General features: G+C 41.1%; 2 protein-coding genes across 5 annotated transcripts; both read right to left on the bottom strand.

Moving 5' to 3' along the window:
- Positions 1–92: 92 nt before the first annotated feature.
- On the bottom strand, positions 93–14,902 carry LOC116393182 (epidermal growth factor receptor substrate 15-like 1). 4 transcript variants are annotated; one of them, XM_031865303.1, is made up of 24 exons: positions 14,834–14,902; positions 14,279–14,320; positions 14,044–14,133; positions 13,909–13,956; positions 13,718–13,813; positions 13,430–13,495; positions 13,225–13,350; positions 13,050–13,109; positions 12,671–12,937; positions 11,322–11,479; positions 10,828–10,993; positions 10,634–10,696; positions 9,581–9,666; positions 9,071–9,143; positions 8,624–8,785; positions 8,191–8,388; positions 7,427–7,591; positions 6,977–7,085; positions 6,547–6,686; positions 6,203–6,254; positions 4,778–4,863; positions 4,451–4,514; positions 2,218–2,234; positions 98–1,864 (listed from the first exon to the last, which is right to left on the bottom strand). In XM_031865303.1, the coding sequence occupies exons 1-24, from the start codon at positions 14,858–14,860 to the stop codon at positions 1,718–1,720; spliced, it is 2,508 nt and encodes an 835-aa protein (XP_031721163.1). In that variant the 5' UTR covers positions 14,861–14,902; the 3' UTR covers positions 98–1,717. The 4 variants fall into 4 exon arrangements, with proteins under 4 accessions (XP_031721164.1, XP_031721162.1, XP_031721163.1 ...); XM_031865302.1 differs by lacking the exon at positions 14,834–14,902 and having other exon boundaries at positions 94–1,864; positions 14,279–14,823; XM_031865304.1 differs by lacking the exons at positions 10,634–10,696; positions 14,834–14,902 and having other exon boundaries at positions 93–1,864; positions 14,279–14,823.
- Positions 14,903–15,888: 986 nt separating this feature from the next.
- On the bottom strand, positions 15,889–19,480 carry calr3b (calreticulin 3b). Its single transcript, XM_031865456.1, has 9 exons — positions 19,304–19,480; positions 18,830–18,931; positions 18,378–18,581; positions 18,181–18,275; positions 17,879–18,088; positions 17,542–17,655; positions 17,280–17,423; positions 17,100–17,192; positions 15,889–16,981 (listed from the first exon to the last, which is right to left on the bottom strand). Exons 1-9 carry the CDS (start codon positions 19,398–19,400, stop codon positions 16,757–16,759), a joined length of 1,284 nt encoding a protein of 427 aa, XP_031721316.1. The 5' UTR covers positions 19,401–19,480; the 3' UTR covers positions 15,889–16,756.
- Positions 19,481–23,456: the final 3,976 nt, after the last annotated feature.

Here is a 23,456-nt window from a genome sequence, read left to right as displayed (position 1 = left end):
CCACCTACTGTACAGTAGACAACCGCTCCAATTATCGCTGCTTTGTTTTTACAAAATAAATAGATAGATAGATAGATAGGTAGGACCACCCGTCACGTGTAACTAGCGCACATATTTCTGGTGTCGCTACAATATCTGATTTAAAAAGATGACACTTACCTTTAAACTTACTGTTAAAAATCACTTTTATTCAATTAAAAGACATTACAGTGATTTTTTTTAAATAATCACATACATACTGTTTAACATTACAATGTTGATATGTTGATAAATAAGGCGCCATCACTCTGTACATGTCCAGTAAGGTCTGGAATATGCAGTGCATACATTATGTGCCGAATAAACCTGATTAGTTTAATATAATTACAAGGATGCAATATTTTAAGTCATTTATACAAATGTACTTTAACTGGAGTATAAGACATTAATAAAATGAGGAAAAAAAAAAAACAAAATCCACAAAAAAAAAAAAAAGATCCAAAGGTTGATTTGAGTGTTGAGAGAAAAGCACAAAATTAGAAGCAGATGTCCTCGAGCATCAGTGGTAGTGTGAAGCAGTAGAAAGGATCCAACTAAATGTAACAGCACCAGTATAAACAATGTAGATTTACACTACTTCCATTTCATAGAGGCTCTTAGTTGTATGGGAGGGCAAGTTGTTTGGGCCTAACAACAAGGCAACCAATGACAAACCATCTGACACGCACAGGCTGTAGACATCAGGTGTATTTGTTCATCAGAAAGGAAGACCTCAACTGATGATACGGGGCTAAACTATATTTAACCAAAGCTATGTTTGGACTTAAATGCTTGTTAGGGATTCCTAAACATCATATGTCTACTTTGACACGTAGATCCCGGTTAAAGGTTTGAGTATATTAAAAAAAAAAAAAAATGTCTTCAAGCCTTGTACTTTAAGGCCATAAATATTCCATACGCAGGCATAAATGGCAAGAAACACCTAAAAAAAACCTAAAGCATGTCATAGATGATCACATCACAAAGCTCCAGTCCTGTAGGACAGGCTTGTTTTTAAATATGGTCTTTTCTAGGGATAGTACATAAAACCACCATCCAACAATATTTACAGTAGATGAAGTTTCTTAAAAAAAAAAAAAAGTCGGAAATTGGACAAAGCGATCGTAGGCCACCAGAGAAGTTAACCCATCTGGTTTGACTTTCAATACAAATGTCGTTTTCTAGGTTCTATAGGATAGTTAAAAAACTGTTCATACAGTGCATTTTACAAGTACTTCATACACAACAGATTCATTGCTTTTGTATATAAATAAAACAGTAAAATATTCTTTAAAAGGTTGGTTTCTTGCAACAGAAAGGCTTTTGGATAAGGCAGGGTGATTAGCCATAACAAGATATGGAGCTAGATGTTGGGTTGTAGTGGAGAAGCCTGCTGGTGTGGGTTAAATCGCTATGTTCTTGCAGGATGAAGCCGGCTTTAAATCAAGCGGCTCCGTATTGTCCTTGATTACAGTTGTCATGTAGTTTGGGAGCAATGAACCGTAACTGGTTGCTAAATGTGGAGTCGTATGACACGAGTCCAGCCACGGCTGGAGAAACACTGGTCTCTTACACAAATTGGTAACAGGGGCTGCGAGTCATGACGGGCCAGTGTTGGTGCAGATGTCACGAGCCTGCGGACGGAGGGCCGTAAGGCGGACGGAAGAGGTCAAAAAAAGATGCAGTCAGGCCCGGCCGGTCAGGCGCTGGGCATGTCGGCCCTGCTGAGAGCGATCGCCAGCTCCAGGTCCTGCTGCTCCTGGAGCCGCAGCCTCCGCAGCCTCTCCTGCTCCTCACGCTCGCTCTCCCGCTTGACCCACTCCAGCTGCTGGTTTTCACTTCCAAACTAGAGCAGAGAAGCAAACATTAGATGTGGACCGAAACAATGCAGAGACGCAGGCTGGAATGTCAATATAAATAGAGAGAAGTCACGAGGGCAAAGAGCAAAAACGGTGGATGCAAATTTGAAATCAAATGCTTCTTAATAGGGCAGAACGTCAAAAGCTACGACAAACATAGCTGAAAGGATTCAGAGAAAAACAACTGCGACACTACAGACGTTTAAGATTTCACTTGGACGGCCAAGAAAGCAACACGAAAAGCTTCTTACACAACACAGTGACAATTGCTCGGATTATGCAGTGCGGACGGGTTTTTCACATGCAAAAGGTTGACCACCACACCTTTAGACAGTCTTACCTTGACATATTCAGATCCTGCAAAAATTACAATAAAGAGCTCGATAAAAAAAAACAACTCAAATCCCTTTCACAGATGTCATGAGGGATAAAATGAGTTATTGGCAAGACAAATGATACAAACCTGACACAAAAACCTGCCATGCATCTTCTCTGCACTTGGAGAGCATGCACAGCCGTTAGGCTATACACGATGGCAAAGAAGCGGAAGGAGGAGGACAAAGAGGCAGATTTACTCTGTTGTGCTCTCCTTTGAGGCACATCAAGCTTCGACAGCAATAAAGCCTTTAGCTTGTACTTCAAGAGTTGAAAAATGCTCCTCAAGTGCTACCTGACCGGGCAAGTTCACCGACTCGCTGACTGAAACTCTTTAATCTTGACTTCCTGCCAAAGGCTGAAGCCAGGGACGACAGCAAGCACGTAAGAGCCCCTTTACCCGGCCGACGGAGGCAACAATCGACTCGGCGGACACAAGTAACGAGGACTGTCCAAGTCAGCCATGCAGACATTTCATTTCCTTACACACCAAGCCCTTAAAAACGCTCTCAGATGTTCCATCAGTTATTAGTCAACAGCCAATAAGCACTGAGGATTGCTTGCTGATGTCCCGGTGTGAGGTGGAGAGCTGACACCTCTGAGCCTTCAGCTCTCAAATCTGACGGGTGAGATCATGAGATCAGCAGCTCAGCAGCACCACGATTGTTGACCCATCAGAAAATTGCTAACTACACTTACAGAACCAAAATCTGCAAAAACCAAAGGACAGTTTTTTGATGGTGTACTTGAGTGTGTCGTAACAAAAGAGTCTGTACTGTCTGCTGTGGAACGGCTGTCAAACTGAGCGTACCTCCTGGAGAAGGAAGACATTCAAATAAACATAAAATCCATGTTAGACAACCCACTAAACTACTGCCTTCACTTCAGAAGCTAACAGGCAGCGTCCTTGGGAAAATAAGCTCACACCTTAAAGACTAATGTGCAAATATTGTGTTGCTTCACTTTTCACAGGAAGCAACAGCTTTAAGCTTGTGCCATGCAGAGTAATCACCCTGGGGAGATATATTGGCTCAAAAAAAAAAAGGTGTTAACCGCATTTTTGAGTAAGGCTCACTGATGCATTGAAGCCTAACAAGCACAGTGTTGCTTTTATGGAACACATAATTGCAAAAGACTGACAAACCCTTGTCTACTGTAAGCTTTGATCACATTTCCTAGAATAGCGTTAATATAGCGTGGCCCTGATTATTCCATCTCTCGAACTTTGTGCACCAACGCCACAAAGGCTGCATCTGCGGAAACACTTCAAGGAAATAAAAGCTCCATCTTTACGCAACCAAACTGCATTGTGGGCTCTTCACTTGTCCATCTCTTATGAGGCACATCTCTGGGGCTAGCTTTGCTGGCTAACTGTGGTTACTCATCTCTACCCTTCTGTGTGCGGTTGGCAAAGGGGAACACCAACTTTCTCACGCTGTGGCTTCTGCTAAAGGAATAAGTGCAAGGTCACAGCGGAAGGGCATGTGCTGGGCACGGCCTGTGGGTAGTGTGTGTCTTAACATACACGCCAACAAAAAAAAGAAGATAAAACGAGGCTAAATTCATTCAAAAGCCATTGAAAAGTAGCTCTCACTCTCATCCCACGATTCACAAGTTTAACTTCACACCAGCTATTTCCCCTTTATAACACTGACAACGGCTCATCTCTGTGTAAAAGCATAGTGCCATACCTCTACCAACAGCTTTCCTGTTTACAACTTCAAAAGAAGAAACTGCTTTCTCTGCACCCTCACAGCTCAACGGGGAAGTAGTTATTTTAGAGGAAAACAGTCAATCACAATGAGCACTGCAAAAACATTGCTGCCACGATATTTATGTGACAATTTGCAACCGTCAAAAAGTAGTAAAGAGCTAATGAAACTTCAATTGTATTTTTTTTTTTTTTACATTACAGTTGAATTTGACATCTGCGTTTAACTCCGGGGTTCAGTGTGCAGCTCACAGACACTTCGACATGCGGAAAGGAGGAGCCGGGGATCGAACCGCCAACCTTGTGATTCACATTGGCATGATGAACTTTATTGATTTAAAGCAACATTAAATAGTAAATATGAGCACCACTGAATCATTCAAATAAGCCGTAAGCACAGTAATGTTCAAGCATACACACACACACACACACACACACACACACACACACACACACACACACACACAAACATAAAGTCAGGGCTTACCATAGGGAGGCGCAGGCCGGTTAGGCACATTTTTCTTTGACGGGAGGACAGGGTTGTCCGACTTCTGTTCACACACAAGGGAATAAACAAAAAAAATAAAAATAAAAAAAAAATCGAAATGATGACTCTAACAGAAATGTCAGCCCAGATCTAATGCCTCTGGCTTTATACCAGAAAGACTTTATAAATGTGATAAATTAGCAGATAAAAAAAATAGTCATCAATCATGATGAGAGTAAAATTAACAACGCAGCTTTCTACAGCCGAATGGAAAACGATGCTTTATGGTGCAACTGATTCATAACTCCGAGAGTCTCCAGAGCTTACCTTTGACATCTGACTAAAGTCAGCAAATCCACCCCCCTTGCTACCAAAAGAGTTGCTTCCGAAGGGGTCCACTGTCCCAAACGCCTCTGTGACAAGAGTACATTGAAAAGCATTTGGAACATTTGATACCATTTACGGAAAAAAAGGGCAGAAACTAAAGTTCAGACTCAGAAATCATCCCGGCACCTTGTTTATTCTGAAAGGGCCTGCATGCTATTTCCAGAGAGGAGAGTGTGGCCATGACCGTTTCATTTTCCACGACAAATCGCAAAAGAAATCCTGGAAAGCAGAGGTTTTGTTTAACCTGACGTGTGCATCTGATCAGATAATTAAAGGCGTCAGTTGGCGCACTGTTAACCAGAACTGTGCCCGGGTTGTTTTGAAGCTCAGCGGTCTGCCGCTTAATGATAAAAACAGCAAACTGCAGCTGGTTACAGTGAAAAAACTAAATATGGTAATAGAATATGTTTGTTGTGAGTGTGCAACCACAAGAGACCCCCATTCATGTGAAGTCGGCAGTGTGTGTTTTTTTTTTTACGCACAGTAACTCAGCTCAGGTCTACAGTTGCCTCTGTGTTCTTCTGAAGGTGTGTAGCATGGCAGAGCATCGACCAGAGTTAGCCACTAACTTAAAACAACTTCCGTACCGAACGAGGCAAAGCGGTTCAATAGCAGCAGATATAAAGACGGGACAGAGGCGGTAGAGAACTGGTTAAAGGAGTGGCAGTGTATTCTAGTAGAGAAGGGCCAGCAGTCACAGAGTTTCTATTATGCTTGGCTCCTGCAAGCCTCCTGTTTTTCCAGGGTAGGGGGGAGTATTTTTAGTTGGCCAGCAGTTAAATGCGTAGGTACTCGACTAAAAATAGCCCTGAACCACAGGAAAAATTGAAGCCACAGCGAGTAAAAATTGTTTGCCCCCAATGCACCCCAAAAATAAAATCTAAATCCAACACGTCACCCAGAATGGCGAAGAATGAGTGTTTGAGACTTGTTTTTAACAACTAAAACGTTCAGATGTCAGTTAATAGAGTTCAGTGTCTCATTCTGGGAAATCTGCACTTATATAGTACAGAGACAACTATGCAGTTGTGCTTTTATTTGACAAAATGACAATAAGCCAAAATACAGTACGGTTAACTGCAGGGCCATCACCTGCCTTACTGCAATAAGACTGACAAGAACAAATAAAAGCATAGAATCTTTATCAACCTGTCTTAAGTTAGTAAGCAAAGTATGGACTACAATATAGAGAACTGGAAAAACAATAAAAGCTAAACTGAGAAGCTTTATGATGGCAAGAAGTCGAGAAACAATTAAATGTTTTGGCACAAACAAATGCGACCTTGGGTCAATCATTACATTTACAGCGGAGAAGAGTAAAATCTCTCTCTGTGCTCTGATCGATGCTTGAGACCAGCAACGTACCTGGTTTTTGGCTGTGTGATGGGAAAGGGTCCCCACTGCTGAGGGCACTTGGCTGAGAAAAACAAATAAGCAAAGCACAAGTAGAGTAAGTAAGCTGTTCAAAGGATCTCCATTAAACACTGACAATGTCAGCACAGCCACCAGAAATCTCTCTTTGTGTTTGCTTCTCCAGTACAATGGTGAAGACGTGTCAGAGCTTGTTTCTATCAGCACCAACAGCTGAAGCATAACATTTAACATTGAAAAGCATATTTCATTTTTAACAAAAGAGCATTGGTTTTCTCACATTGCATACAAAAGAACCATGATCAATTGAGCGGTAAAAAGAAGGCGGCGTTTGATACCTTGAGCGGGGGAGTGGGCTTTCTGCTGAAGGGCTCTGAGGATCCAAACAGGTTTGACTTATCAGTTCTCTTAAAGAAGTCTTCAGGTGAGGTGCCTTTGAAGGGGTCGCTTTCTCTGAAAGGATCTCCTCCAAACGGATCTAGAAAAAGGAAAAGACAGTGAGAAGAGAGCAGCTGGCTGTGGACGTCAATCGTCTTCAGCCTCTACAGAAGAAATAATCATCGATGTTTTCCACAAGCAGGAAACAGGCTGGAACATACATTTCCACAACTCGGCATCTATAATGCAAGTACATTTCAGGTATTTAATGGAAATGCTTAATCACAGGAACACATTAAATCAAATTAAAGCTGGCAGAGGAGGGAACAACCATGAGCCTTTCATAAATACAGGAGAAAATAATAAAAGAGATACAGAAGGTATTCAGACCTTGGAAAGGGTCGGACTTGAAGGGGTCCTCTGTCTGGAAGGGGTCTGCTGCAGGCTCCTTGGCACTGCTGTTGTTGAACATGGCAATCCTTGACTTGAAAGAGTCGTCCTGATGAATGCATTCAGAAAAAAAAAAAAAAAAGTCAAGACTTGACTGTTGACACACAATTCAGCAAAACACTGATGTTTTTAGTCGTCACTATGTTCCAGCATATATGGCATAAGGCAAGAAAATATAGCAACTCAGTTATTTTGGGACTACAACACTGGGAAACAAAGGTTTCATGAGTACATCTGCATTCCTCTGACACCCGAGTGGTCGTGAAACAGGCACATTGGGAGTTGGTGATGTGAAAAGTGTTTCTCATGAGGACGAAAGGAAAATGAAGTTACTGACTTCTAGGATAAATTCTTGAGGTGAAAAGTAGGATGTATTCGTGATCTCCTCACCGCACTCCTGAAACCTCCGTTCTGCCTCTCTGCAAACCCTTCGCCTACGTCCGGCAGGTTGCTTGAGTTTCCTCCGTTGATGTCGCTCAAAGCGCTGTTGTACTGCTCAATGGTCTTGGTCACCTCCTTTTGGCTATCCTGGATCAGCGACAGCTTACTGCGAGCCTAAAAAAACACACACAAGTTTAAACCATAGAAACACAATAATTGGATTTCCTTTACTGTCTCCAGTTTAAAAAGGTGTCAACACTGGCCATGTCCCACCCGGCAGAAATGGATAAGCCACTGTGATTTAACGCCACATTTTCAAATAAAAAGGTGTTTTCAAAAGAAAAATATAATATTTTTCACATTATTACTTGAATGGGATTTATTCTGCAGAAGTCCAATCCGGCATGGCTTTACCTTCACTAACTAAAAAACAAAAAAATGCCTCAAATGTCAAGTCTTTGGCAGATTGAGACCTGAACCGGATTTAGCAATTTATGTAAATGGTGGCTAGTGGTTAAGTTGATCACAACTAAAATACTGTAGCACGAAGGTCATTAAAGTAAAAGTAATGTTTCCCGAGTGAGATTGCTGCGTTATAAAAAAACATCGCCAGCAACACAAAACAAGTCTAAATTCCACAGATAGTGCATCAACATACAAACCTGTCTACCCCCCCACAGGAAAGCCAGTATTATGATTGGACCTCCACAGCTTATTGGCCATAAGTGGCAGAACATCCTCATGTGACCTGGAGTTACTCTGCCTGCACTGACCTGGTTGATCTCTTCCTGAGTGGTTTTGAGAGACTTAGTGATGCTGTCCAGCTGGACCCGGCCAGAGAGCAGACTCTGCTCGAGAAGGGCCTCCTCATCCTGCAGCCGGCTCAGGTCCGTCTTGGTGCGGCTCATTTCTTCCTCCTGGCTCTGGAAGTCGTTCTCCTGAGAGCGGATCTGGCTCTGCAGCGACGAAATCTGGAGGGTGAAAGCAAAAGACTGTATTTCAAATCACTATCTATGACTTTGTTAAAAGAAATAAGGTGCATCATTTCCCTTGAAACAAACCTCGACCTCAACTGACCTCATAATTTGATTGACATCTGGTATCATACTCCCAACAATACCAAAGCATTATCCACAACCGCATGTATATATTACCAATAACAAAAATATAACAGCATTTCCTGCTTTAATAAGCCGAGTCTCTAACCATATGCGACTCTTCCTGGCACTTCTGCTTGACGTCGTTGAGCATTCCCTCCAGCTTGGAGCGCTGCTGGTCCATCTCCTCCAGACGCTCCTGGGCATCCTGCTTCTGCGAATCCAGGTCCTGCAGGCTGCTGCTCTCTCTGTCCAATCCACTCTGCATGTCCTGAGGGTCCATCAAACACACACACACACACACACACACACACACACAATAGTGATTAAATTTACCATCTTTTTGAGTGGGTCTCTAAATGTACAACACTTAAAAAATAAATCAAAAGGATTCATAAGTTTGCTTTGTTTACAGATTTGTACTTACACTATACTACACTATGTATTTACAGGCAGCCAACGTTTGTCTGAGCCCCTGAACTTTGTATTGTTGAAGGGTCAAATATCAGTGAAATGGTCAACAGACAACTTGACAATGATTTTGGCTCAGCCTCACCTGAACGTCACTATTTTGTTGTCTGATGGTTTCCTCCTTCTCTCTGATCTCTTGCTCCAGAATGAATTTCTCTCTGTAGGTGGACGACATGGGAGAGGAGGACGTTAAGTAACAAATGGTGTTAGTACTTCCTCACTAAGCCGATGTTGGCAAAACTTAAAAAGACAAAACTGTGTCAATAATTTTGGTGTCTTTTTAACACCCTTGACTGATGGCGTTTCCCACTTAACAAGGTGATGAATGGCAAAATAAATAAATAGTAAATCATTAGTAAATTGCATGAGCAACAGCAACAGTTTGATCAGTATTCTGAGTCCACTTGATAATGAAGGCTCTGACTGTCAAATAGTCTCTGAAAGGCCCCGACTAAGGCTCCATGGTGACAGTCGCTCCTGGAATAAAAACAATCTAATAAGAGTTGAAGAGCTTTGAACCTGAACATCACATCACTACAACCTACCCTCCTTTTTCTCAGAGGAAGAGGAACAAAGCTGTCCTCCTGCTACTCACCTCTGCAGCTGAGCTATTTCCTGGCTGAGGTCATCCAGCTCTTTGATGCCCGTCAGCTCGGCCGATCCCGTGGAGCTGGTGCTGTCCTGAGACGAGACGCAGAGGAAGACCAGTGAGAGAGAGGAGGAAAGTTGGGTAAGAAAGTACGACGGATGAAAGTGAGGGTGACAGAAGGTGAGAACAAAGACGACAAGAGTGACGACGACGGAAGGTAGGACAAAGAAAATGGACACGGAAAAGAGGGGACAAGAGGGAGTATGTAAAAAAGATAGGGAAATGGGACAAAAAGGAGGGAGAAGGAGCGCAGAGGGGACATGAATGGTACGCAGAGTGGGGGGAGCTCCCTGCCGATACGGCCAACAAAACAAAAGACACAGGAAGGAAATACAAAAAAACCTCACACAGCTTGGGGGGGGGGGGGGTTAGTGCTTCCAGACAATACATGAATGAGGAGAAATGCACACAGACAAGAGAATACAAAAAACTCTGGTGAAATCTGGCTTATATATCAGTGTTCAAGCCTTTCACCTTCAGTGTCCCAGAATCCTCTCCTCTTGGTTCAGACAGCTGCTACACTTTAAGCTTTTGATGGTCTGACACAAAAATGTAAGAACTTGACTCTACAAACACATCTTTGGATTGAATTTTTTTTATGATGTTTGTTTATAGATGCAATGCCTCTACAATGCCCTGGATATTCTATTTTTGTAAACACCAGTAAAGTAGGTGACACTACCTGCTTTACATACATTATTAAGTAACTATACTCTAGCTGGACGTTGGTTGACGTTGGTTGCTTTGAACACCAATGATGAGGAAACTGCAGCAGGTGGCAGTCCTCAAATTTGGGGAAAATCCAAGACATGACAGATATATAAGAGTAAACTAGGTCTAATAAATTCTGTGTTCCCGTTTATTGGGAAGATCATTAGGGGAAACTAATACGGTAATATGAGGCACATGGTCCCGTCTGCACCTATAGTGCTTCAGACTGAGACAGAGAATATGACAGAACAAAAGCGCCACCTTGTGAAACAAAGCTCAACTACTCACTCTGCGCATATTAGCAAGTGCAGCAAGTTCAGGCCTCGCAGCTGACATAAGCCCCGAATAAATCTGTTAGAGAGGACAGAAGAGAGCTCAAAAAAAGCGAAAGCAAAAAGAAAAAAAAGCTTTGGAAGAATTTCAATAAACAGGGCAATTAAAAGATGAAGCAGTGGTTGCTGTGGGATGAAGTCAGGACTCACAGGGCCCGCTGCTGAAGCTGCAGTCCTTTCTGATGGGGGAATCATGTCTGGGGTTAGAGAGGAAGGAGGGTCTACGCCTTTAGTGACCTTCTGCTGGATCAGGTACATGGCCAGAGAGAACTGCTCACGGTTCAGCTTGCCCGTCTGTTTGGTGTCAGCGAGTCCCCTGCAGAAAGGAGAGACTTCACTCAAAAGATAAGATACTGTATTCTTCCTGAGAAAAGATACCAAACATCTTCTGACAACAATGTCCTCTGAGCTCACCTTCATCTAAAGGCCTGCCAACGCCTTGTTATAGCACACTTTAATATTGTTTTCTTTCTGATATTGCACCCATTTTCTGGGAGAGTTGTAATGATTCAACCTGTCCACCAGGTGGAGCTATAGAGATAAACTGTGAGACTAGCTTCACGTAGTTATTGATGATTTAGTGTGTTGTGAAAGTACGAAAGCCTCTGCAAATAAATATGATGTAATCTGAGCCGTGGTCTCACCATATCTGTGCCAGCATAGTCTGGGAGAGACTGGACTGCATGAAAATCTCTATGACCTCAGTTCCGTTAACGAGGCCGTCATTGTCGTCGTCTGTTTTCTTGAAGATGTCATCATATCGCTCCCTGTCAGCTACCGGTACCACCCAGCTCACCACTGGCTGGAATGAACAAAAGACAACAAGTATGGGATTTTAACTGAGGGAGACAACGTCTGCTAAGACTTCAGGAACAATTGTTTGTTTATGTTAAATAGCAGGTGGTATTTGTGTATCATACTGGTTAAAAGTAAAAGTGAACTACACTGTAAGTCTTGCCAAACATACTGGATGAAAATGTGCTGTTTTCTTTACCAACCGTCTACTACAATTAGTTCAGTGACAAATCATCATGCTATGTAATAAAACTAAAAGGTGAAACAACCATCATGTAAAACACAAGTTTAAATTCAAGCTACTGTAGCCAATGCAAGTGATACATATTGTACACAGTACATATATGTAAGAAAATTACATTCTAAGCAATCTGGTATGCACACTAATTCTTTGCCTTGGGTAAGAAATCTGAGGAAAAGGCAATTCAACTGACGAGGAGAAAAGAACATGAATGAGAAGTGGCATAACAGGAACAGGGCGACAACAAGCGTCACGGCAGTCAGGTGATCACAGTACAAGTGTGGACAGAGTCTCGCTTCTTTTCCCTTTGAAGGAAACCTGTTACGAACACATTGGCCTGTGGACAATGCTCAAAACAATGTGGCAAAACCAGTCCACCCATTAGCAACAGAAAATAATCAATAATTAAAATGCTGGTTTTAAGGCTCTGCCCTTGCGACGGTTACTTAGAGAGGGTCACGGAACACTAAATGTATTGTAGAGGATTGAATGTGTTTTTCATCTTATACTACTTGAAAGTAACTAGCCACATTTAGAAAGTGACATCCTAATGCATCCCAAGATTACCCTGGACTGGACTGCATGACACTGCACTCGAGCAATAGATGAAGCATGCAACAAATTCAGGGAGGCAGCTGTGTGAAACTACCAAGATAGCATCCTGAGAGCAGAGGAAACAAGACTTGAGGCGACACAACTTTTTAACGATAGGGAATATATTCCTTAATGGAGAAAGAAGGGCTGGGCGCTAACGCTATATTAACATTCATCAACTTTCAAACAGTTTAAATTTTGGGATGTATAGCAATATAGGATATGTGTTCCTAATAATATTGTGATATTAATTTTAACCATATCGCACAGCTTTTGGAAAGAGCACTTTCACCCCCCTACAGACTAATCGATGCAGTGATGAGGTTGCTACACCTCAAGAGAAACGCAAGTGAGGCGACGTACCGGTGAGCTGGATTTAAAGGAGAGTTTTGGAGAGAGGTTGACGGTACTGGTGCTGAAGGGAGAAGCGTTGCCCAGAGGAGGAGTGCTTCGCAGGGTCTCTTTGAGAGCAGCCGGACCAGCCGCAAACCCTGACAGAGCAGGCAGCACAGCCACAGCACCGGGCAGCGAGCCTGCAGACTTCTTCTTCTTAGAAGGGGGGATGAGGGAAGTGGGTAAGGCAGTTGGGACAGGCTCCTTTTCCATAGCACGATACACAAGATGCATTGCCTACAAAATGGGAAATCAGATCATTTATTAATATACAAAAAAATAAAAAATATTCCCAGAATTACACTGGAGAAACAGTAAAACTTTAAGTAAACAAAAGGCACCAGCTCACCACTGTGAATTCTTCTTTGTCCAACTGTCCATCTTTGTCCACATCACTTAGCTCCCAAATCTACAGACACATTATGTAAATGCCAAAATGAGCATGCTTTCTTTGAATTGTTAACTTTGAAAGACTGCAATAGGGTTCTGCGTTACATCACTCTGACAACAAAATGTAAATTCACCTTTCCTAATGCATCCAGAGGTAGCTTGGAGTTTATTAAAACTGGCCTGACTTTATCACCCGGGAGGAGACCATTTACAGGGCACAGACTCTCAAAAATGGCCTCAAACTTCCCTTTTTCATCAGGCTGGGAAAGAAAAGAAACACAAGTTTAGGTGACAAGCTTAATTCTCTCAGGAATGTTCTTGACAAATGTATCAACTCACCCTAATTGCCCACTGTAAATCAGGTCCCGTCGTTGAAACACTTAATAATGGGCTGTTAGTATCTTTCTGTAAGAAATGAAGTGAGATTAACAAACAAGCAGAGCAGGCAAACAGTAACATATAAATACAGTTAGTGATGCAATTTACCCTTACAATATCACTTTCTGAGACATGCAATGTCCATTCATTTCTCACATGACCAATAAAAGTAGCTTTTCCCTGCTCAGTGTGTTCCCTACCAGATCATTGGATATTGTGATTGTCAGTAGAGTCTTACGAGAGACTTACAAATTTGGGTGCAGCTAAGTGTTGGTTGAGATTGTGAAGGCTGATATCATTTCCACTCTGTGCTGAGGCCACAAGTCTCACAGCAATGAAGAAACCCTATGAAAGAGGAAGAAATACAAGTCAAATCCGGTGTTTTATGCACACATCAGCATCACCGATCACAGCTAAATCCAAGAGGAATGCAGGTGTACCCGTCTATCCAAATAGCCTTTTCTTTCTGAATCTGCCAAATCCCAAATCTAAAAATAAGACACAAAAAAAAAACAGTTTAGATGCTATTGTTTACATTTCTATTACATGTACATGTAGGCGGTTTTGTGACCCACCTTCCCCAATGTACTGTCTGACAGCCCTGACTTCTTAAGGAACTGAGCCGCATCTCCAGCTGATATTCTGCCTGTGTTTCCTGGATCCAGCTACAAAGAACAAATAAAGAAATACTAAGTGGACACACCAGACATCACTGTATTCATCAATTGATTTCATATGACGGATCCCATTCAGCTGAATGAAGACTAGAAGCTCTGAAGTAGAAATCAAAGCAGTGACCCCGGACCTTACCTGTCTGTAGTAGCTCTCATAGGCTGGGTTCCCACTTGATAACTGGAGAAGCAGACAGGAGAGAAATATAACACCCGCTGAGTAGTAAATGAGACTGTCAGCTAACACATACATCACATTAAGTTGTTCAGAAGCTACAAAACATAGTTATAACGTTAGCATACTGTAGCTAGTTAGATCATTCAGTTAAACACAGCTTTGTTCGCTAACGTTAGCTGACTAACTTAACTGACTAAAGGTTTGTTCTAGCTACTAGTTAGCCACGTTTTATCTTGATCGGCACCATCCTCGACCAAAACCTTATTACTTCCCTAGTAACGTTAACGTTAGCTTCCCTACTCAAGTAAAACGTACAGGACTGCTATCCTTACTTAACCTAGCTAACCGTGTTAACTTAGTTGACAACGAAAGGTTGCTAATACGGTTCCACGGGACAATATTCACCACAGATTATAAAGTAGTAATGTGGTTAGGCCACACACCGACTGTCACTGTCACTTGGTATTGATCAATAAGTACATTTGACACTTTTCTTGAGCTATTGAGAGTTGTTACCTGACTGAGAGTCATGAGCGCCGCCATATTTCCTGGTGTCTCGGGAATGCGCAACCGCCCCTTAACCGAGCGGGCACGAGCGGCGACAGACCGGAGGGCCCCTGGTTCCGGTGAACCGTTCTCGGTCACTACACCAGTGACAATGGCTGACCTATGAACCGCTATGAACGCACCACCTACTGACGCTGAGACGGATTACAGATGGGAAACATAGATTGTCCCTTTCATAAACTCACAGCGTCAACAAAGTTGATAAAGTAGATGTAAAGGTCGTACACTTCTATCGCCCATCCCATTCACTCATGTAGTAAACCTGGAGTTGGGAGTGTTTCAGCAGCAGGACTGGTTGGTTTTTTGTGGCTCTTGGCAAAATATGATATAGTTGCCATCTGCTGTTTGCTTTGAGGCAACACAACATATACAGGTCGATGAATATGTGGGTCACATCTACATTTTGCTCCAGGGCCCCTTAGAGGAGAAGTCCGGCCCAGAGAAACAACAAAGATCCCATCAGATTTCAGAAGTGGTACCATTTCCTAATTGTTTACACGTATAAGCTTAACTATACTATTGGACAGACACAGCACTTTATCAGGGGTTTCGGTATTCCGTCTGCAAAATCAACTAAATCAAGTTACCATCAGTTACTATTCCACATTTGTCACATGGCAATGTATGTTGTTTGGGTCAACATGACATGTGAAAACCTTTTTAAATGGAGTTTGGAGTGTAACAAATCTCTATGGCGATCTCTCCACTTGTCAGTTATGAAACTCCCCATCCTAATTTTGAATTGGAAAATACTTTAGAGGAAATAGAACTTAACTTGTGAACCCATAACACACACACCTTCATGAAGTTGAAGGTTTAACATTACCCATTCATTTATTTTCCTAGTGGAACAAATTTAAATTTTAAAACTAAAATAGTCTCAAATTAGTTTTTTTCAATTCTGTCCAACACTGCAAAACATTAAGCAGGTGTAAAGTCAGATAATAGTAATATTAACAAAATACCAAAAATGTGCATATGTAGTAAGAAATATGAACAGGCAATAAGGTTATAATCTTTTAATAAAAACTTTGGTATCAATAACATTCTGTCCAATAAAAATAAGTGTGTGACCCTTCGTGATGTCACGAGTCACACCAGGGGCTCACCATCTGTTTCTCCAGACTTTCTGGAGATAATGGAGGATCCATCACATTACCATGAAGACATTCATGTCATTTGAATGTAGAAAAACAATTTCACTGTGCACTTAGATAAAGATTAATTTATATCTAAAACACTTCATTCAATTATGCCTTGAGAGTGTGGAAAAGAAATAGTCAGTGCTACAGACAACCAAAATAAGTTACACTACAATCTGGATTTCTGTCTGTATTTGGTGATATTTTGTGTAAATCTTACAGATTATGAATTTAGATGTTCAGTTATGTGCATTTCTTGTTTCACCAAGATGTATTGTCCCCTGGGAACAATGAATCTAATCTAATCTAATCTGGCTAATTATTATTATCTGCAAATGTCAAATTTTTCAATCACAGCTTCTGGTTGACTGTGCAACCTGCGCAGCGAAATCTGCATCTAAAGTAGACGTGTAGATCGAGAAATTCAAGAAAACACTGGATGTCAATTTCTCCCTATTCTCTGTTATCACAAAATGATGAATGGACTTTAGAGGCAGAATACCTTAGAATCAACCTAGCAGTTCAGGGGCAATAAGGTAATTTCATGACCAAAAATAAAGACAAACTAATTGTATTAAAATCCACTTAAAATCCCCCCGCCCCCCAAATTGGTTTGTGTCCAAATCAGAAATCTCTCAGGGAAAGGATGCACAGCAGCCACAATACCCCTGGGAAATACAGGACAGTTTCTAAAAAAGGAGGGACAGACAACATTTCTGGCCACACCTCCTCAAAGCTCATCTTTAAGCTTTGCTTCCTCGTCTTCCATTTCTGAAAGTGCCTCCTCCATTTCATCCTTTGTTTCTTCCTCATCAACGTCTTCATCATCATCGTCGTCGTCGCCATCGCCATCGTCTTCATCATTATCAACTTCGGTGTCTTGCTGTTTGTTCTTCTCCTCGTCCTCCTTTCGTTTCAAGTCATCTTGCTCTTGTTTCATTTTCCTCTCGGGTTCCTGTGGGGAAAGTTTAGATAATCAAACCATGTCGCCTAATCTATTCAGTGTCTCACTGGCAATTGCTCTGTGTGTTCTGCAAATGACAAAATGTGGCTTAAAAAGAACACCAGCACACCTTTGTCACACCCCATGTCTCCATTGTAATGTCTTCCGCTTCCTTCACATCGTCTGTGATAAGGAAGTTGTCAAAGATGGTACCAGATTTCACCTGAGATAAATCAGTAAAACATGTTAAACTGTAGTTTAAGCACCACTACGGCAACAACATTACTATCAAAGATGATTTTTTTCTCACCTGCCAAAGATCAAGACCTAAAACAGCAATGTTGTCAAACTTGTAGATGTTTGAATCAGGACTGTATTCAGGATTATCAATCTCAGGATGCACCCAGGCTCCTTTGTAGTTGGCGTTATCAATCTGTTTGGGTTTCCATTCTCCCTGCAATACAAAAAGGTATTCATCAGGGAGCAAAGGAAAAGCTGAGGAAATATTAGCCATTTCTCAGGTAGAGGAGATCACACAGAACATAAGCCATGACTATCTAACTTTAGCCTACCTTGTACTCTGGGTTAGGGATCATGGGTGGCTCCCACTCTCCATCCATATCCTCATCCCAGTCTTCAGGCTTTTTAGCATCAGGATCTGGAATGTTTTCAGGCGTATCCCAGTTCTAAAAGAAGAACAAAAAAATGTAACCAATAGAATTATGAACGTAAATTTAAAGCGCAAGACTGCTGTGAAAATCCTGGAGAGAAATAAATGGAAAAGCACTCCTCCAGTCGGCATTTCCTATAAACAAACCCTAACCTCCATATCAGCATCCTCAGTCAGTGCAAACCAGAACAATGGTGCATTTGACTAATTTTATTACTTATATCAGTAAGCTTATGTACCTCAGGCTTGGTGTCATCAGCATCGTCAATCTTGGCACGATCATCCCAGTCCTCTGGCTTACTGGCTTCGGGGTCCTTAATGGTCTTGGGTGGCAGGAAGTCCCAGTCATCCTCCAGACTGCCAGATTCTACCTTCTCGTTGTCAATCTTCACCTCATAGGTCTGATCTGGATTCAGGATCAGCGTGTACATGTGGGTCAGCTCATCATCCTAGAAGAAAAAAAACAATCGTTTGGATCAAGCCACTGGTAGAGTTTTTTTAACTATATTTTTTCCCCCTAAATTTAAAATGCCAGAATTACCTTGCACTTAATCTCTTTCTTGATGAGGTGATTCTTGCCCTTGTAATTGAAGATGACGTGGACTTTCTTCGTGCTGTAGCCACAGACATCAGGGCCTTGGTGAATAAATAAAAACAAGTAATTAAATTTATGTTCCAAATCCTGTTATCGTAACCATTTCATTATAATTGTTAATTACCATGCACATTATCACTTACCAAACATGACGTAGTACGAGGATTCTCCATGCATGCCGGTCTGATCCAAGTCTGCAGGGAAGACCTTCACATAGCCGCCACCACAGTCAATCTTTTGCTCGTGCTTCACTGTGAACTGAATGACCAAAGGCTTGCCCTCGTTGCTAAAAGGCTCAAAACGGGCAGAGGTCGCATAGAAGCGAGCATCCTGGCTGGTTTGCAGACCTGAAGAGAAAGTGCAAAAGGAAGTTCTTGCAAACAAGACAAAAACAAAATAGGTTCCCTTTGGCTTATAGTGTGACAACTGTTCTACAACACAGAGACGACAAGGTAATTAAACATACACTGGATCTCGTACATACATTTTCAAACACATTTTTAATGACAGGTGCCTTGGTATCTTTTTAGCCATAATGAACACAGCATGATCAACGCAAATGAATAGAATCATGTAGATAACACACAAGGTTTACCTTTGTCTTTCTCAGCATCTCCATAGAAGTTGCCAGCTGTTAGTTTCCACTCTCCATAGTCAGATTTGTGTTTGGAATTCAACCAGCGACTTCTCCATTCATCTGCACAGAGAAAGACCAGCAAGTTTTCAGAGGTTTAAACAATTATTTTAGAAATATATGAATAGCTAACGTTTATACAGCAACTTAGGCCACAGCAATGTCGGTGTTACGTGTGCTAGCTTCGGGGCCTTGGTAAAGTTAACGCAAGCCAGCTGCCAACACAGTTAAAGTTAGAAAACGGAGATGTGACGCGTTTTACACCGAATCACCGATTGAACAAGAAAACGGTGAAAAACAAAAACAAACAGGCTTTCAAGAGAAACTCAAGATGATAATTGTGACAAAATGACGGCTAACAGTCAAGCTAACATGCAATGCATCAACGTTAACCTCATGCACAGCTCGTGTTATACATTTCTATTCCAAACTTACCACCGTCGAGAAACTCCTCCCGGAAGTAAACTTTTGCGTGAACGGAGTACACTGCTAACATTACCGCAACTACACCCAAGGCTTGCATTTTCCCCATCTCTGCTCAACTTTACACTGCTGACAACGTCCTTGCAAAGTACTGAATTCCTTGCGAAGCAGGAAGAGGAGAGAATATTTTAGAGTCGCTCCAGCGAACAGATGTATGCATGCCATTGGACAACGAGACGGTGTGTCTGGACCAATCACAGTAGACCACGAAACTTATGTCCTCTCCGGAGCCCGATCCAGGATCAGTGAGTATTTCACTCATTTCGACCTTGTCTTCATTTCAACATTCCTGCAGAGGGTGCCAAATACAAAATGTAGAAAATAAAATAGTCACCATAGTTGGCTCAATCTTGATGCATTGACATACATCACTATCACCCACATAGCACCAATTGATGTCCATGCCTGTTCTGTATGCACACGACCTGATGCAGCTGGGTGGCTTCAAACTATTGTATATGGACAGATCACATCTACTGAGGACAGTGTTGTTAAGTTGACCAACATGTTTCTGTTGCCATCCCATCCTGTCTGTCCCACTGACAGACAGGATTTTTTGAGCGACATGTTTTTGAGTGACAGTGTTCACTTTTTCCCAAACTTCTTCCCAAAGTCAACGCTGGCCGCAATGACGAGCAACTGGCGCCAGCCATCAAAATCCCCCCCCCCCCCGCCTTTAAGTGATCCACAATTATGTCAACGGGGGAAATGGGTGTCTTTTTGAAAAGTGTTCTTAATCAAACCCAATTAATTCCGCTCCTTTCCCTTATTATTTCCACCGTGGACCACGTCCCGCTAGTCAGCCTGTTAACTAGAGCCTGGGCCCCAGCGAAGGTCACGCTTGGCCAAGCAAAATAACACAATTAATCACTCGTTCTGAGGGCCTCTCCAGCAAATTCTGGGTTTTTTTTTACATTAAGTTTTTCTGACAAAGGTGTGATGAGAAAGGGTTATCACTAAATATAGCATATTTTAACACTTTTCATCTACATCCTTTTTTCACTGATGTATTATGCCAAACTGCTGAGGCATATAAATTGAATGAATACTTAGCAATGCTCTACCTGCAAAACTTAAGGTTAGTAATTAGAAGCTGGGCAATGAGAGAAAGAACTTGAAAAAAAGAGGAAATTATTCCTATGAATCTGCATTCCTTTGAACACCTCTCATAAAGCCACTGTTTCAGTATCTAATAATTTCATACCCCAAACTTCAAACCAATTTTACAATAGATAGAAGCTGTGAAGCATCTGACAGAAGCATCTTATTGATAACATTTTAAAAAAAATGGGGCGTATTGACTTTAGGTTGTGTACCTACTAACACATTGTTGCAAAGTACTCAGATGCAAAATAAACATCTATACAAACCTGCATCCAAAAACAAAATTGGAGCAGCTAAACCACACAGGCTAATGGAGGGCAATTAGAACTTGAGCCCTTGTGGTCTCTGCAGCCTAGCAGGCGGGGCCTCCTGACACCCCTGGATGGGCCTGATGGAGTGGAGCTTCATCTGCCTAACGGCTTGGCAAAGCTCCACAGGCCTGGACGAACACAACAGGCCTCCATCAGGCCAACTCTCTCTGTCACAGCTTACATGGCCTATTGTACATAAGCGCTCATTAACGACACAAAGTCATGTTGGTAGCTCACTAATGCATGTGAAGGAATAAAAAAACAAGATCCACAATCAAAGTGCTTCTACAGTGGTGCTACTGTAACTTTATTCTGTTTTCTACATGGACAAAAAAAAAAATCACATTCTGAAAACTTTATGAAAAAAAATATTTTAAAATAATAAACATCCTCACACATTTATACATCTATGTGTTTTCTAGAAAATTTCTGTTTTATTTCTTTGGCTTTTTCGTCCACTGTTATCAACAGGGATTGTAACAATATAAACAAAAAGACTATACAGCTGACAGTGTGGATGCTGTCATTTCTAAAGGCCATGATATACAGATCATTTTCTGAAGGGATGTAAATATTCCTTACACTTCCTTATGCCACAGGGGACATCCATTGACAGACACATTATCCCTCAAAGCATTGCCATAGTATTCAGTAAAACATTTAGGTCAGGACTGATAGCACTAACTTAATGACACGTTATTTTGTAAGACAGTAAAATGCATCGCAAGTTACTCTTCCCTTGATTCCATTAAATGAGATGTTTCTGCTGTGTTTCAGGAGCCAGATAGAAACTGTTATTTGGAAAATATACTTTGCTAGCCTAGCACCCTTCTGCATAATTTTAATGCACACACACCAAATAAACACATACAGTAGAAACACACAAGCAATATTTTCATGAACGTATGCCTCTGACAAATGTCATTTGCTTCTGGTTCCAACAGCTACACATCAAACTGTGCTACTTCCAAGGTTTAGAGAGGCTGCCAGCACCCATTAACTTTCTAACTCCTAATCCACCTGTCTTTAATGCATATTTAGTCAACGATGCAATAAGGAGCATCTTTTACCAATAAGATGAAGATTAAGACAGCGCATAATAGAAAACAACATTGATATGGTGTGCCGTATATGTAAATTAGAAATAGTATAAATGTTCAAGCTTGAGGGGAGGGGCAAACTTAAGCAGGTCTTGAAAAGGATTTTTCAGGGGCAGCTGAGGCCATTCTGTCTGTGGCTGAGAATCCGGGGTTAATCGCTTTAAAAGCAGTAATTAGGTGTTAAGAGGTATGCTTGTCTGTTTAAATTAGCCTCCGAGCCAGATTACTCTCTGTGACTTCCGATAACCTCCACCATCAGGACTCAATGCTCTCCAAAAGGCCAGTTTAATGATTTAAATAAGACACGTATCACTTTTGAAACGAATCAAACTTAAATTTAAGTGGGAGATGTTTTTTTTTATTTAAAACTTGCTTACAAAGGACCCAAAAATATACTAGAAAATTCTGAACAACAACTACACTGTTCAGGGGGGAAAAAATGATTGAAAATAAAACAACAACAAAAGAGACAAAGGGAGAAAACCCTCTTTTCACAAATCAAATGTATACTAACATTGTCTAGTTCTGACAATCTAGATACCAGCAAATGCCCAAAGCACAGCACCATGTTCATTAAACCTCATGAAGATATTGTCACTTCAGGGGATTACACCCTGGTTCATGTAGACAGAGTTGGGGTCAGTATTACATTTTTTGAAAATATCTTTCTTTCCAATAAAAAGGATTTAAGACCGTATTCTGACCACATGGCTCTTCTTAGCCTCTCATATTTCAGTTTGCCAGGACTGTCTCAAATTTATCAGAAATTTACTCAGTTAACCCATAAGAACCCAAACCAATTCTTCCTTAAAGGAACATTATAGGGGATATAAAACAGACTAAATGGACCGCATGGAACACATTTCTGAAAATATTTTCTAAATACTACCCCTAGAGCCAAAGATCTGAAATGTTACATATATGTCACAATGGCTGTTTACGTATAAATGTATTACTCATTTGAAAATCAATCAACTTGGCCTTTATTTTTCTCAGTAACAAAGTTATGCCTTTTTATTTGCATTTCCACAAAAATGTCTTCTCCTTGGATGATCTTCAGTGCATCCTGAACACTGCATCATTCATCCTAAACCATACTGCAAAAACAATAATGAAATTACTTTGAAAAAGGACCAAATTAGGATAGTTAAATCTAGTTTGTTTGTGTTTTATTTACTGACATGCAAAAATTCTTTCATAATACATGTTACTAGTAATTGAATCAATTTGACATTATTTTATGTTTACATTTGTTTGAATGACTTTTAAATTCAACAACAGAACGTATTTTAACAAAAAAATAATTGAATCAGCAAAATCAATTGAGCAAACTTACCTTTTAGCAACAAAAACAAGCTTTTTGAAATTAGCTAGTTCTGTCAAATCTTATGGGTTTTAACGTTGACACAAAAGTGTTTAACACATTCATCTTGAGGATTTTCTCTAAATAAGAGTCTATTCCAAAACTGAACCAAAATAAATGGCCCTCAGAGATCATTTTTTCCTGAGGGCTAAAACATTTAAAGTGATCTTTTTTTTTTAATCACATGAAGTTTATTTTCAAGCGTCAGCCAAAAAATGTCATGTGTC

This window comes from Anarrhichthys ocellatus, unplaced genomic scaffold (assembly GCF_004355925.1).
Source record: "Anarrhichthys ocellatus isolate YVR2014 unplaced genomic scaffold, GSC_Weel_1.0 scaffold32, whole genome shotgun sequence".
NCBI lineage: Eukaryota > Metazoa > Chordata > Actinopteri > Perciformes > Anarhichadidae > Anarrhichthys > Anarrhichthys ocellatus.
This window is presented reverse-complemented; position numbering and strand designations above follow the sequence as displayed.

Coding starts and splice junctions, on each gene's coding strand:
- LOC116393182 (XM_031865302.1), bottom strand. CDS start 14,392: ATGTATGTGTTAGCTGACAGTCTCATTTACTACTCAGCGGGTGTTATA. Junction 13,351..13,429: donor ATTTACAGTGGGCAATTAGG/GTGAGTTGATAC, acceptor TTTCTTTCCCAG/CCTGATGAAAAAGGGAAGTT. Junction 4,864..6,202: donor ATCACACAGCCAAAAACCAG/GTACGTTGCTGG, acceptor CTCTTGTCACAG/AGGCGTTTGGGACAGTGGAC.
- calr3b (XM_031865456.1), bottom strand. CDS start 19,400: ATGGGGAAAATGCAAGCCTTGGGTGTAGTTGCGGTAATGTTAGCAGTG. Junction 18,582..18,829: donor AGATGCTGAGAAAGACAAAG/GTAAACCTTGTG, acceptor CTTTCTCTTCAG/GTCTGCAAACCAGCCAGGAT. Junction 18,089..18,180: donor AGAAAGAGATTAAGTGCAAG/GTAATTCTGGCA, acceptor TTTTTCTTCTAG/GATGATGAGCTGACCCACAT.